This window comes from Limanda limanda, chromosome 14, assembly GCF_963576545.1.
Source record: "Limanda limanda chromosome 14, fLimLim1.1, whole genome shotgun sequence".
Lineage (NCBI taxonomy): Eukaryota > Metazoa > Chordata > Actinopteri > Pleuronectiformes > Pleuronectidae > Limanda > Limanda limanda.
Window position 1 is genome coordinate 24,237,790 of NC_083649.1, and position 16,712 is coordinate 24,254,501.

Genomic DNA, 16,712 nt, shown 5'->3' on the forward strand with positions numbered 1-16,712 from the left:
ATTGTAAAGAGGACCAACATCATAACTTGTAACCTTTCTTTGCCTCAGTCCACATGATACAGGACGGAGCAGATGCTTTACCCTGCAAAGATCTCTTTTGAATCCCAAATGATGAGAGATGCTCGCTTATAGGCAAGCAGAATTAGGTCAAGTCTCCCACCCTTTGGTGTAGTATTAGTGTTTTAAGCCAGGCTGGTGTATTTGAGGATTGAAGCTCAAGCTAACAAACACAAGAGACAAAAATGAGCAATGCATTTTCCCTAAGCACACTTTTTAGGCAAAAATCTTTTGACTTTTTGGATGTAGCTTTCTGTTTTTCTGCTCATTTAAACTGAGTCTGTGCTTCAAACATGCCACCGTTCAGAATAAATTCATACTTGCTGCAGTTACCCAAATGGAGTCCTTCTCCCTGCAAGAAGCATTTGCACAGTGAATATTCTGAAGTTTGCATGGTTTGCACATTTTGCTTTTTTGATCTAGAATTGTAATGTAGTTGTCTTTGATCCCACACAGGGGAATAGAAGCTCTTTACAGCCTATTCAAATGCTTTTTGGTTAGGAAACTATTTTGATGGTGTTTTTTCTAATTCCCTCTTTGGATTTAGAAATGCAGATGTCTTTTGTTATGCTCAGTCCTCTTACTAGTATTCTGTTTCAGTATGGGTGTGTATGTAGTGTCAATGTAATCAGCACAGTCATTTACTATTGAGAGTTTTTCTTTCCCTGTGATGAGAATAAAATAAAATGTGGTGGCGCACACATATAAACGTGAGCATTTCTAATAAAGCAAATACACCTTAGAATCACTGTTTTCCATTTGACATGTTGCAACTGTGTGCTCTTTGTAGCCACTGCTTAACTGAGTCCCAAGATTTAAGCCTGGAGATTTTGGCAGCAGATGGTGGAGTTTAGAGGCCAAGCAACAGACAGAAAGAGGAAACGTTAGTTTGGTTCATGTCAGTCAGCTTTACATGCAAACTTGTCATAGCAAGGCTTGAGTAATCCCATTGTTTGACAGCCTGCTAGTTCATGAGACCGAAAGGGATAGTTTGCTGAAAAACGAAATTATCTTATTATCTACTCACCACTATGCTGATGGAGGGGTAGGTGAAGTGTTTGAGTCCTCAAAACATATTTTTTTAGTTTAAGGGGGAACCTTTGTTACAGCTGAATCTGATACAATTGAAGTCATTGGTGACTGCTTCTTCAGACGTTATAAAACCACAGAAAAAACACAACATGCCTCCATTTTGCTCTTGTGGTGTCATCCAAGTCTCCGGAGGCTCCAACATTTATGTTTGACTTGAAACAATGTCATTTACACCTGTTTTATGCCTAAATGTCCGCTGATATCTCCCTACGAGGTGCATTTACAGACCCTCGGACACACCATCGTCTGGCTATGGCCGCCAGCTTAGCCATTCCCTGTCTTATGTGCAAGAAAATTTACTTTTGTGGAAATAAGGGTTCTGACATTTAGAGCCTGAAGGCAAAGAGGGAGTGGAGGTTTGCAGGAGCCCAACATGGCTGATCGATGAGCGGGGTTAGGAGTTAGCAGTGGCATGAGCAGTGCATGGGATGAAGGTTAGGATGAATAAACTACTGTTGGGTTAGCATGCAAAAATACACTATTGTGTGTATCTGTTTTTTCTAACTTAGTTTAAAGTTGTCAATCAGAATGCAATTTCTATGCAGACTTCTTATAATGGTAATTTCCTATATACTGTATATACGTACAAAGTGTTAACAGCTTAAAGGACAGAAGGTTTTTTTCCATCGTAACAGTACGAGTCATGTAGCTAACAGAGAGGCGAAAGCTATGATACATTATACCTGGAGACTTAGTTGTATATCTTATCACAATCTTAGTACATTTCAGTAGTAGGGTTCTATGGATACTTCCAAAACATCTATTTTGGACTGGAAAAAACAAACAACATGTAAAAGAGTCTCCTTGGTGCTTGACGGCATCAGTCACACATACACCTGGGCTTTCCTGATAATCCAGTTTTGTTAAAGCTTTTAAAACTGTTGGCTATTTGCCATTTGCAACTTTGTGTATTCGGTGAATTGCAGCTGCTGCATAACTTTGAGTTCAGAGGCCAAGTGACAAAAAGAAAAGCAGATGTTTAAGGAGACAAGACATTAGAGAGTAAGTCACTCCCCTGCATACACTTACCTTGAGTAGACTTGGTAAAGTGGTGGGTGCCGCCCTGCTGCTGAAGAGGGATGATACGCTGACCTCTCCCGTGTTGTGTTGGGCCGTGACAGGTAAAATACATTTACACCGAGCAGTAAAGTTCAAAGACGTGTAGCTCAAAATGTTGTGGCCATTTGCTGTTTATTATACAGTATGCCTCTATTGCTCTGTGCACCCTCATGGCTACGTGGGCTGGCTGTCAGCATTATTAATGCCTCCATTAATTTCACAGTGCTGATGTTTTATTACCACCACAATTTGAGTTCAACTTTGGAATAAGATACACAAAGACTAAGTGCAGGTGCAAGAATGATAGGCTGTATGATAATGCACCGGCCTTGCTATAGTCATCAATAATTGATGTTGCATTGTGTAAAAATCTCGTTTATTTTTCATTTTTGGTTGGCACTTAGCAAAGTGGGCCAGTTGTCACTGCTAGACAGTGCCAGGTACGAGCTATGGGACCAGCTGAGACAAGGACAGGGGAAGCTTGTATATATGCTCGGTTTGAACTGCCAACACGGAGTGTCAGATTGATTAGTATGCTGGAGTGTGTTGTGCCATACTTGGATTGTTTATTTATGGCACAGACTGAATCTTCATGCACGGTATCATTTGTCACCTTTTTTAAATATAGAAAAGCAGTTTTCTGTGATTGTTGAATGTAAAAATGAGTCATTCTGTACTGTCACATACAATCTCATTTGTAGTCTATTATATTCTCATATATTTTCTAATATGCTGTTCTCAAAAAGAGCCACCGCATATCTATGGTACCTCACGGCCTGGAAGCAAATATCACTTGTAAATCACAATGGATTTTTAATTACATTGTACTGGAACATCGTGAAACTGAATTCGGTACACCATGAACACTCAAATATCACATTCTGTTCTTTTTTGTTTTAAAAAATGAGACAACATAAGTAGAAGTAAATGCCTGCCTCAAACTACCTGTCTCCATGTTGGAACTTTATTCCCCAACTTGTAAATTAAAGCTTACGGTGTAAAGTCAGACAGAAAACCAGTTATTATCGTGACTTGTTCCGCACAGTCTCTTGTCACGATGTAGAATAAGTGGGAGTTTTTTGTCAACCGGTCAATATTGTAGCTGCGAGTTATTTAAATGACCTTCAATGTCTCTTCGCTGTCATTGCAGCACATGCCTTTCCGCTTCAACACTGTCCCACTGACAACATGATCAAGGTTTGTCTCTGCAGTTGCAATATACATTTCAGTGACTGACAACACAGAACACTATAGATTAGTTCGATTAAAAAGTGAAAAGGGGGAAGAATCTTTCACAGGAAATTTCACAAGTGGATTCATCTCCATCTGGATGTCACACATTTTAAATTTTAACATGAATATTTGAACCCCCCCTCATTTGAACATACGTTCAAATTTCAAATAAAGTCAGCTCCACAACTATTGATGTAGAATGAATAAGATGCATTAAACATCTATATTTTCCTGACTTGATTTAATTGGTAGTGCAGTACAGTATACTGATCTGATAGGGAGTTCAACTGTGACACAAAAGAACCTTCTCTTTCCCTTCCTTCTTGACTCTTGGTTGTGTTGTGTGTATGTGTGTGTGAGAGTGCACCTCAGTGATTAAACCTTCCCTCCCCATGGACTTTGATTGTCAATGAGCTAAACCCTTACGGAGAGGTGTGGGTGGTGGTGGAGGGGGAGAGAATCAGCTCTGCTTCTCCTCTCAGTCTTCTGCTCTCTCGCTCCCTCTCCATCTCATCAGATATAAACAGTGAAGTCATACCTTCCAAGGGGCCTGTTTTTGTGCTAGCCGCGATGATGTCACCAGCAACCAATCAACACGTAGCGCTGCCAGAGGTAGCATGTGTGCGTATGTATGTGTGTAAAGGGGGTGGAGGTTTGAGTTAGGGGGGGCACCACTGGGAAAAGCACACTTGCTCGGTTATTATCTGGTACTGCCAGCAAGCATGAGCGCACACATGCACATCAAATGATGAATCCACAGGCTGCCTCTGATACACACAGCCTCTCAGTGATGTAATACTGCATATATACGACAGATATTCTATTCCTGGTACGAGATGGAGCTGTAACAGATGTCAAGTTGGAATTAGAGATCCGTATTGTTAATCATGTGATCACAGATAGTCCATTATTGTGCATGATATTTCACAAGGTGACTGCAGTGTTCTGATGAAATGTTTAATGTGTGCTATGCCTTCAAACTCAGCTCAGCTGGCACATTTCTATGTTCATCAGCAAGAGTTTTTATTATATTGGACGCACATTCACAGTCAAGTATAACCTTTCACAATTTGTTTCTTTTTTATATTGACCTCAGTTCAAGGTGACTAGAGTTTTTTGACTCTTTGGTGGATCTAAATATGCATTTAAAAGGTCAGGCTGTCAGGTCAAGACACTTTTGAAAATGTACTGGTGGCCTTGAATACTTTTTCAACTATGACAGCAATATGATTTGTTTGTCTGCTCTGCAGCGAGCATATTCTGGTAATTGCAAAATGGAGAAACATCAAGTGTTGCTTTTGAACCTCAACATGTCATTGTGTTTTTAAACCTTGTTCTGCTGTTAAATGCAGCACTGCTCCTCTGTAGGAAATGTAGGTGAAGACTGTTTCACTGCCAATAGCCCCTGTTCATCTCATTCTCACTGTTTCTTCAAGCACATCTCGGCCATGTGTTGCACCATTCCATTTTTCCTCAGTGAAGAAAGAGAAATTGGCATGGTGACCTTTGCATAATGGAAGTTAAAGTGTATGGTCGACATCTGCATTAGATATTAATTTTGTTTATTTTTATTTAATTGTGGTAACATTCATATTACTAGAAAGATAATAAGACTGCTCTTTTTAGAGACATTGAAGTATTGTGATGAATAATTTGGATAACAACCCACCCTTTAAAGTCCAGCTACCAAAACTTCAATATTCCTTTCAGGCTAAATGTTGGCCTGGAATATTATTAATATTATGGTAAGTGTTTATTTGTTTGGAGGTCAATTTCCCATGTTGCACTACATGGCAAAAATAAACGTTTTGACAGAGACAGACACATGGGAACACCATCTCGGACGTGGAACGCCCTCTCCGAGCACCTCGGAGAGCTATAAGTACACCTCTGATTTTTCTAACCATACATCAGTATTTCGGAGAGCCTTCGGAGCCTTGGCTGTGCTTGGTCCTCTAACGACATAATTTCCGAACGATATCATTTCCGGAATCTCACATTTCCGGATCTCACACTTCCTGTTTCATCCAGAGCTGCCAAAAGTCCGTTGCTATCACCGTCCACTGGCTGGTTGAGGGACAGGGTAGGTAGTCTGGCTGTAGAGCTGTCCACAACTCCTTGCACACCTCGGACACAATGCCGGACACTGTGCAGGATGCCAGTTTGTAGCCCGCTGCTACAGCCTGTGTTTTCCATCAGAGACTATAAACCGTTGAGCCACCTACTGCTCTGGCGATGAATTGTTTTCAGCACCCACATCCTTCGGAGAACCATAAATGATATGTCGTATCTGTCTGTCCGTCCGTCCTTAACGGAGTTGGAGTAGCATATTTCAGCCTTAAGGGAAGAGGTTGGTGCAGATAAGAGTAAAGGGAGCATCCAGAAATTTAGTTTGACTTTTTCTGCAGCATTTCCCACTGTAGTAATTCCATTTAGGGCATTTAAACTTTATTGTATATTAGTTAAAATGTCGAGGAAAAGTGTTTGACTCCAGCAGCAATGCAAATTAATCAGGCAGCTTGGGTCCAATCCAGCAAACAGTCTGCTGCATGCAGTTTTGCAGTGAAGATGTGTGTCACTAGGGAAGAGAAGGAGAAGATAACAGATCTCATTTTGAGTTTTGTTCAGATTTTGTTCACAGCAATCTGCAACAGCATTATTCTATAGTTGTGGCAGAAACATAAGCAGCCCAGGTTGACCAATCTTGTGGTCCTCATGTGGTGTTGCTGAAGTTGCCATGGGGACCGAAAAGGTTGAAACTAAATCCAATTGGATGAAGTAACCTGTTAAGACAAATGTGTGCATGTGTACTGAGGAGAACTGGTGCTGTTTTTAGGCAGAGGGGGTCACTACAAATCTTAATCATGTTTTAACAATATGTCAGTTTTGTTCTGATGCCAAAATCTTTGCAAATAGGTATAATATAGTTATTTATTATTTTAAACATCGAAATATTAATTAAGTATCAATGCAGTATAGCTCAAGCTTTGAACCTGCAGCCACTATAGGTATGGTATTTGCATAAATAAAACTTCACACTGCCGCTGATCATTTTCCTGAGCCTGGTCTCTAAATATTTTCTTCTGCCTCGTCAGAGTGGTTTGATAGCACCACTACTAGGGAAGAGTTGTAGTGAATTTTTCCGTTCATTTTCCTGACCTCCGCACTAATAAAGGATTGTAGTCCTTTCGGTCGGTCTCTAAATATATTGTTAAAAGTTTTCAGACTTCCATTTTTGCCATGCTACAGAATATAACCCCAAAACTTGTGATTTGTCCCTTGTCTTAGTTGTTTGCTGATGAAATCTCATTGGTTACCGGTGCACACAACTTGATACATCATGGTACACTGTTTGCTTTCACCAATGAGAGACCTGGCAGGCAGTAGGCTGTGTCAACTGTGTGCAGAAGAACCTACTACTGGGTGTTTTCTAATGTCTGTTCCACGAAACAGAACTAAACCCTTAGTAGAACTGAACAGAGCAAACTGATCCAACAGTCTGAACACAAAGGTGAAGATACAGCATTCAATGACTGACCAGAGTAAGAACCCTTTCAGTAATATAGCAAAAACTATAGAAACACATAATATTTTAACCAATAACCAAAACAATATAATTGAAAAAAACATTACAAATATATTACAAATTAATGAAATCATCCTTCTAAACCAGGAACCTGATTACCCCAATGATGCTTTCTGTATTTACCAGATCTGTTCCAGGGGTGCATCTTTTTTTAGCAACGATAACTTTATGTCAGACTAAAGTACTGTACAGACATGAGCTAGGAATATGTGCTACTAATAATGTAGCCCTACTGCCAACACTATTAAGAGCCATAATGTATCTGTTATTTCATGTATTTGCAAATATGATTGTAAAGTATGCCTAATCCAAAACGTCTTAGCATTGTTAAGCAAATAAAAGCCAAAGAATAGTCTTGCACATACCGCCCAGTCAAACAGCCAACTATGTTTTATCCCCTTCCCAGTCCTTATACCAAGCTAATACAGTGGAAAGTGCTTGCAGTGATCACGTTTGTCCCGGGCCAAGTTGATCAATTGATCACTATAAGTAAATTTGAGTACTATAACCAATTGCATAGCTTTAGTATGATAATCCCCAAACTTGAGGGAAAGGTAACAGTGTTTTTCATCCATAGAAATTGTTAATCACTATATCCAAGATCACTATATCCGGCTTCCTCTGTATAGCTCACTGATGGCAGTAGATTCATATTAACACACATGAACGTGGCATGAGTTTGAAGATTTAACTCTACACCACAAAATCAACGAGTATATTTCAAATCTATTACTTCAAGCAATTCTCTCCGTTTTAACTGTATGGACTGTTCAATATTAGAAAACAAGTGTAGGTCTTGTGATCACCACATAGAAATAAGATTAGTAATTATCAAACCCTCAAACAATAACACAAAAAGAGTCATTTTTACTTTGTTTTCACACATTTGATCTGAGTATTCAAATCATCTTCATGCCTATACACAACTGTTCTTTCCTACTATTTGTATTGTGGTGACAGGAATATTATACATAGGAATATTGTACTGGCTTTAATGTGACTATGAGTTTTATTCAACACTATATATATATATATATATATATATATATATATATATATATATATATATATATATATATATATATATATATACATATACTTTTAGCTCAAGGCTTAAAGTGGACTGTGAGTGTGGACTGGGCTGACCTGTGCATACTGTTTTACCAGGTGCCCACGGAGTGCGAGAGGAGCCCCAGTTTGTGACGGCACGTGCAGGAGAGAACGTCATCCTGGGATGCGACGTGTCCCACCCCCTGAACGGCCAGCCCTATGTGGTGGAGTGGTTCAAGTATGGAATGCCCATCCCCTTCTTCATCAATTTTCGTTTCTACCCTCCTCACGTGGACCCAGAATATGCTGGTAAGATACTTATCACTGTCACATTTTGAAAAGCAACATGGCTGAAAAGCAGCTCACTCTTGGTAGAGGTGTTGCATGTCTAACCACACCCAACAGTGATGCTGTAATCCCCATTTGTACATTTCACATCACTGGAGAAAAATTTGAAGTGAAACAAAACACATTTCAATTTAAATTTAGTTGTAAAGATCTTACTTTACTGAAGAAATGTGCTTTACTTGCTGCCACTTCACTTTGAGCTTTTGAGCTTCTGAATGATGTGCAAAAACGGCACCAAATTTTAAAGTGTCATTTGTTTGACTAAAATCTGAGATAGCATTTTGTACCCACAAGCTTCATTTCAGGATTCAGTATAAAATGTATACAAATGTGATGTGGAACGTGAAGGGTTAATGCTTTACACACTGACAATGGACTTTTGTTCAGTAAAGCAGTGGGAAAATTCTGTCCTTTTGAAATCAACAATATTTGAATCTTCTTGGATCCAGTAATTCTCAATGAGAGAAGAAGAGATATGTAATGTTCTGGCGCTAGGGGTCTCTCATCAAAATAATTACAAAACGCATCGTAAGGTAATTTCATCATAATAAATATGATTGCTAACCAGTGTAGAAAGCTCTAATGAGATCCTTTCCTCTGATCACTGAACCTCAGGACTAAACCTTCTTTCTTTAATGCTTTTGTTTCAAAGTGGTTTTCATCATGCATTCATTCATTCATATCATACAAAATTGAAGGAGAGTTGGAAGAGTCAGTTAAAGAAATTTTGCATAATCAATCCAATATAATAATTAGTTAAACTGCATCGCTCTACAGAGTGTAACACAATAACAAATAATTGATCATGAAAGATGATTTTGCTTTTTTTTTTACCCTAATCCATAGAATCTATATAGACATCAAAAACAAATACAGCTTCAGACAGACCTGCAAGTATCCTCTTTAACTTCCAATGGCCAATGGCCATTAAAAATAATACTTGATAATAAATAATTTACATAACCAACTTTTTAAAAATATAGTTGCAAAATAGACAAAACTTACTTAAAACAATACACTTGTCAGTCAAGTGTTGATCTTTCTAAAAAAAAAAAGTCAAAGTTAATAATGAACTATGGTAAATAATAATTTTTTGAAAGTGATTCAAAAGAAAATTCTATGTGTCCTGATGTCCAGCAAAGTCTCTCTCACTGTTTAAACTGCAGATATCTTGTTATTGGAATAATAGCCTCTGGAGATCTGAGGAAGAGACTTCCAAGGTTTTTTAACCAATTATATAAGAAATGGCAGCTGTTGCCTGGATGCCAGAATTTATCAAATATTGACTTGTTTCTTTGTTTCACTGAAAACCTTGAGATTTCTTCAAGATGTCTGCTGGGCATTTGCTACAATGGGAATTGCTGCATATGTCTAAAACTAGCAAAGACACTTGCTTATTCTTGACAAAGCTTTGTAAGATAAAGCTTAAACAAGTATTCAGATATTTCAAAATTTTGATACAGGATCAATTTAATATTGCAGTGATCAGATTGCCTCTCTCCAACCTTGTACTCACTGTTAAGGTCCCAAAACGCAACAACAGAAACAGGGGGGAAAAATAACCCACTGAGCTGTGGCAGCATGAGTAGAGGAGGATGTCCCTTGTGGAGCATGTTGATTTGTCACTCACTACGTTTACATGATGGCATAAACCCGATTTCGGCTGAAGCCCGGTTTCTCTATCCATGGGGGGTTAACTGCTCTATCTCAGGGTACATGGCACTGAGAAATCCGACTCTTGTCCGAAAGCATTTCATACCCCGCTACGATAGGTGGCGCTGTTTTCATTACAGCTAGTGGTGATCGACCATTTCCGCTTGACCTCGTCACCACTAACAACAACAGCCTTCAACTCAGCATGCGAGAAAGATGACGAACGGAGAGCAAGGTGAAGCTACGTCCCTCTACATGATGTTGTGCATGTTAACTCTAGGAGTACTGCGAATGCGAACGGCGCATTTGATTAGAATGGTTTGTTTGTTTGTTTTTGCCGGCCGGCACCGGGCAGCGACATTTTATCTAACTGTCGACTTCCGGGTCACGGCCAGGGAGGGGGGGGCAGGATCTCAAGCATGCGCAAAGACGTTAACTCCAGTTGTTGTCTAGCTTCCAGAGTTACATGCGCGCGTTGTCCGATATACAGCCAAATCCGATCTACTTATCTGGGGGTGGTTATCCGACTTCAGTCAGACACAAGAAATCTAGATTTGTGGAGTTACATGACATGGATCTTCGATTGAAACCGGACAACGCCAGAAATCGGGTTTAAATCGGACACATGTAACCGCAGTGACTGTCTGCATCAGATACAATGAAAGTTTTGTTTAACTGTTTACACTTCTTATCCCACCTGCCTCCTGCAGCAGGGAGAAAAAAGATCTGACTGACTGGAAAACAGAATATTTGTTTAATCTTTCTGTATCCCTATACACTTAGACTTCATTGATAACTGATCCCCCTGATAGGACTGACAGTTACATTGCAGAAGCTATGTTTCTGATCACATTAAAAAGGCGAGTAGGATATGAATGAAATGCAAAGTCCCTGTCAAAGGCAATTTTATGATTGTCACTACCATGACAAAGATCCATGAATGTTCTTGTCAGACCGATACTGTGTAATAATATCAAATTAGCAAATGTATCTGGGGGATCAGATATTATTTGCTGTTAGCATTACATGTTAACATTCACTGACTAATACATGAAGTCACACACACCAAATTAGACACTTTAGTCACCAGTCAAATTCATCCTGAGGAAAACACGAATACACCAGTGCAGCAAATGTCATGGGAGTGCATCTAGTAACTGTTGAGATACAACATTACAAATGACAGTCTCACAGTATCACTAAAGTACAAGTCAGATGGTCACCAAAGTCAGTAGTAGTCTCACTAAGTCATAGGGTAGAATGACATTTCATTTAAGTCCTAGATTTTTTAGATGACACATTTCAAATTCAAAGCTGTGCATAAGCTCTTCCTGTGAGGCAGGGATGGCAAACCTCCAGCAGACAATTTGATCTGGCCTGCAAGATAATTCTTAAAAATGTACCTCATGACAGCAATAATTTTTCTCTGCAATAAAAGAAAATGAAAAACAATCAGTGGGAAGACATGCCTCTGTGTTTTGTGTCATTGCTGAAGTAACCAGGGGACTGTCAAGTAAAGTAGATGGGGAATGTCTGCTTTTCAAGAGAAATTGAAAAAAAATTATGAATTTGTTGTTGAAGTCAAGCCAGTGTGCATAGTTTATTAGGAAACACTTACATGATGAAAAAGTCCAGTCTCATCAGCATCATTACAGCTGTAAACAATCAGATGTAAGGACCGGTGCTCTTGGTTAAATTTAATGCTAATCAGTGGAGTTGGGTGTTCAACAGACAGCCACCACAAGATCACATTCTAACAGAAATTGTTATGCAGGTGAGTAATTGCTGTCTTTGCAAGTCATGCTTGTCGATCAGAAAGGGGAAGATTAGTTTTAACAATATATTTTTGGTCCCCTGTGACTAGCATCATCATCATCACTACCAGTTGACATCAGATGCCCTTCCAAAGAGAAGCCATTCCAGCCGTGTGAGACCATTGTCAGGCCACCCCACTGTAAACCTAATAGGCCATACTGACAAAATGTAGAAATCAAAAACTTGTTATAACATTTTGATAAAAGAAAGATAAAAAGATAAAACTTTTGCTATAAAGTATAGATCAGTGGGCAAATGTGGAAATTTTTATCAATTTACAATCGACAATGCAATAAGTCTCTGTAAATAGTAAATAATGTTTCATGCCAAATATGTATTGCTGGTTGGTTCTTTAAGTTTGGAAAGTATAACCCAAAATACTGCAGTTGCTACAAGTCAACTACAAACTGTTGACTCTCTTTATGTTCAGGATTTTTTTTTTTAACCACCTCATCATTTGTGTTGATGTTCTTTATGTTTTTTCCCCGTTAAAAATGTTTTTTTTGGTAATTTTTCCTTACTCTCATTGCGAATTAAAGGCAGAAGATGTTACATCATGCTATGCCCATGAGATAAATTGCGATTTGTCAATATGAGCATAGTTCTTGTTGCTTTCTTCAATCTCTTCATGTTTCATATCCCAGTGCTGAAAACACATCACTGTTATATCCTTTGGTGAGTCAGTGATTTATCTGTTTGTTTGAAATTGCAATAGCCAGCTACTGAAATGTCTGTAGCCACATGCAGACTGACACCAACCTCCCACTGTGGCCCATGCATTAAATCATGGAATAAAGTCACAGGTCATGGTCAGAGCTGCAGAGATATATAGAGACTTGTATTATGCTCTCTTCAGATGTGAAGGGTTATAGAGCCAGCCAACTACAGAGGCACTGTTTCCAAGATACCCATCTGCCCTGGGTTACAACTATGCATTGTCTTATCTTTAAAAAGAGGAGGAAGGAGAAACCCAATGTGAGAGGAAAAGACTAAATATTAAATATTTTTCTGAAAAAGAGAGGAAGAGGCAGATATTCAGAAATAGCCATTCAGGAAGAAAGCTAGAGTAAAACTTGAACTTTACATTGTTGAATGTCCTAAACCATCGTCAAAGATCTTGTAGGCGTACCAGAAGAATGGTGGAATTGAAAAGAGAAATGACGTAACCAAGTAGACATTTACTGATGGTCATAAATCTGCTTCAAAGCTAATATTTTTGCCTTGAGTTTAAAATAACGCTCCAATGGGACATCTAATGAAACCTGTGCAGTTCACAGTATAAAAGTCACACTACCTTTGATGAGCACTTCAGCAGTGGTGGCATGTCAACCCACAGCAAAAGCAACGTCCTCTTCTGTTATCACAGTTAATGTCAGTCATGAGTAGTAGAGCTCTGTGAAAGGCTGCTATGTGTCAACTGCAAAAAGCTGATATAGCTGAGACAAGACATGGGGCTGCACTGACTGAACAGAACAAGGTTGGAGGAACAGCTGGACTTGTGTCATAATTACTGCAATGAACAAAAGTCCTGCTGACTGGCATTTACCTTAGGGCTACCGTTCTGTTCCCTTGTCATATTTTTTTGCAGACACAGCTCGGTCTGGGCAGTTAAACAATGCACACTCAAGCTCTGAACCGGACAAGCATTCAGAAAAGTTTGATTACATATGAGTTGTGTAACATCCAATATGGTAGACCCATCAGTAGATTATATGGAATTTATTGAAAGCCTCTGCGGTGGACACAGTCAGTGGCTTGAAGCTTTATGTTTATGGGTTGTCCCTTTGTAAGGGCGGCTGTGGCTGAGGAGTAGAGCAGATGTCCTCCAACCTGAGGGTCGGTAGTTCGATCCCCAGTCTGACCCATCTGCATGCCGAAGTGTCCTTGGGCAAGATGCTGAACCCTGAATTGGCCCCCATAAAATAACAAAGTGCTGCGAATAGATGCACTGTATGAATGTGTGTGTGAATGTAAAACTGTACTGTAAAGCGCTTTTAGTGGTCAAGACTAGAAAAGCGCTATATAAATAGAAAACCATTTACCATTACCATATACCAACGCCTTGAGGGAACTTCTTCATATTTGGTAAATATTCATGTTTGTTGCACCATTGTTTTGATTCAAAGATTCACTGATTAGATTTTGGTGGTAGAATGGTTAAAGGTCAAGGTCATGTTGACCTCTTGTTCTTGTGAACGCTATATATCGAGATCATCCATAGGGAATTTTATTGTACAATGAGAGATCACACAGGCTCCTTCCGCGAGACTTATATGGGGCAGGGAAATAACCCGACTGAAGAATTATATGTAATTTAAACTAGGGAAATTTATCTGCTTGGTTTGATAATAGCAAAGTAACACATTGTCACTGGTTTGAAAAAAATTGCCTGAATTTTCCCATTTTATCTGGAAATAGTCAATAAAATGTTTATGCATCATCTAGTTTTCCTGATAATAAAATAAAATGGTCTGCCAGAGCTGGATTACATAGTGATGGCATCATCCCAGCTTCTGGTCTAAAAGGCCGTCTTTCAAGATACGCTTTTCAGCCACACTGAAGCCAACTGTATCTTTACAGTTATTTATGTCATGACATTTCTGCTCATGTCTTCATTCTCAGAATAGTTCATCTCTTTAATGCTGTGCTAATAGGCTGGTTAGCACAGCAGTGGTACAAGTTGAGGAGTCATTAACTAGCAGATCAAATAAAAATTAGATGATATATGTTCCAGAATTTAATTTGTAATCACAAAACAGTAGATGAAGAAGAAAAGTATGCAAGAGGATGAAGCCCAGTGGGAAATTTAAGTGGAGTTCCTTCATATGTCCTCAGTCAAATAACATTTCAATGACCTTTAGATATGTTCGAGAACACAGGAACTGCTTGTGTATTCATATGGAGCTGAGAATAAGGCTGATTTTACTTATTTATTTTTGTATTGTCAATAATTTCACACATCACGCCTGCTGTTGAAAAGGTTTAAATTATTGAAAACAGAATAAAATGTGGGTATGCCTGTGTAGCCTATCTACTTGATAATCAATGATGTGTCATATTGCACGTACCATTACCATCCTAGCTTCAACCCACGTACCTCAAATCTTCTTCTTGTGGCTTTAAAGTAAGTGATAGTAGGATTACAACTTGTGCTTGTCAAATCCAAACTAGAGTTCCTGAAAATAGATTTAGCATTAGTAAACATTGCAGAACAGAGTGCATCATAGCACTGCTGCTGTTTTCACACGACACCAGAGATTTTCTGCTATAATTGAGTAGGATGTGACCTTTGAAGTCACACAGTATTGAGGTCATGTCACCAGCATGGCAGTGAATATATGTACATCATTATCAATGCTGTGGTATATGATGGTGTTTGACATCGCAGTATGTGTTTCTGTTTCCTTGATGTAGATAAGAGAGTAGACAGAATTCAAAATGGTATCCTGCCTATTTGCCTCATTTATATTTTAAGTGTGCATGAAAACATCCTTAGTTTAGGGATTCCATAAATACTGTGGCAGGTTGTTATTGTCGAAAGTACATCTGAAACAAACCGCTTATCTGGTGTTTAATTTAGTCCCGATCTGTCAAACATTGTTTTTTTTAATAATTGCTCAAAGTGACAAGTTGACAACCGTTCAGCTGGCTTCATGAATCTCCATTCTGTACAGAAATGCAGGTGGTGCAACCCACCTTCAAGATATCTGATAAGACCAAATGATTTCCATCATGAGCTTTTAATGAGCATTAGATTAAGTCTACAGCACCATAAAGTGCTGTAAAAATGTTCCCAATGAGAGGCCACGTTTTTACAATATGTTAAGAGTTGAAAATTCTCTAGTGTACATTAGGTCTCACTTCTCTTATGTAATAGCTGGAGCTCTTTACAGGGTTCCTACGGTCTTGAAAAACTGGAAAAGTCATTGAATTGTAAAATGTTTATTTCCAGGCCTGGAAAAGTGCTTGACATTTTTTGTATCCCAAAAGTTTTGGAGAAGTCATGGAAATTTGTTATATTCATATTTTGATGTTGTTCATTTATGCCTGTTTTTAAATAATTCATATGCTTTTAAAAGACATATGCTCAAAATGTAAGCAGGCATACTATCTCATACTAACTGAAAAGTTTGGTGGGGAAACAGGCGGGATAATGCACTATGCCAGGGAAGTGTAAATTTAACCATGCTTGGCTACAAATGGAAAAGTACATGTCTTTTAATCAAACTATTGTCTCTCATTCATTTATGTAATTTACGGTATACTGTATGCTTTGGAATTGTCATTGTTAGTTTAAATACTACATTTTGTCACTTTTTCATTTATACACCGATTTCACAAAATGTTTGGTCATGGAAATTTGGTTTAAAGTTATTGAAAAGTCATGGAAAAGTCATGGAAATCCATTTGTCAAAACTCTCTTTAGTGAGTTGTCTGTTGTCAGATGGTAGGGATGATGATGCTTCTCACAGCTGGCTTTAGCCAAAACATTATGTTAAAACTAATCTTTAACTTTATCTAAGAGCGTTTGTTCTCTTAACTACTTCAACTGAATGTTGAATGTTTCCAACTGTAATAAGGCCTAGATTTACCTTTTTCATCCTTGGGAGTGTTTCCCTGCAAAGTCAACTCACTGATTGGTCTTCATTGACAAATTAATAATTGCACATTTATTTTTCATTAACTTTTTTTTGCCATGATGCTTGACAAATGACACTTGAAATTAAACGAAACATGTTTAATTTCAAGTCTGTTTTCGTCACCCTGACTATGACCCTAACGTCCTTCTGTATTTCTGATCCCCATCCCTAAAATAAAA

The 16,712-nt window shown here is 38.6% G+C and overlaps 1 protein-coding gene across 1 annotated transcript in view; it reads left to right on the plus strand.

Moving 5' to 3' along the window:
* The window catches only part of LOC133019884 (protein turtle homolog B-like), a 107,289-nt gene that overhangs the window by 22,751 nt on the left and 67,826 nt on the right, over positions 1 to 16,712 (plus strand). Inside the window, exon 2 of the mRNA XM_061086472.1 lies at positions 8,195 to 8,386. Within this exon, the coding sequence (XP_060942455.1) occupies positions 8,195 to 8,386 (192 nt within the window). The remainder of the gene's footprint in view (positions 1 to 8,194; positions 8,387 to 16,712) is intronic.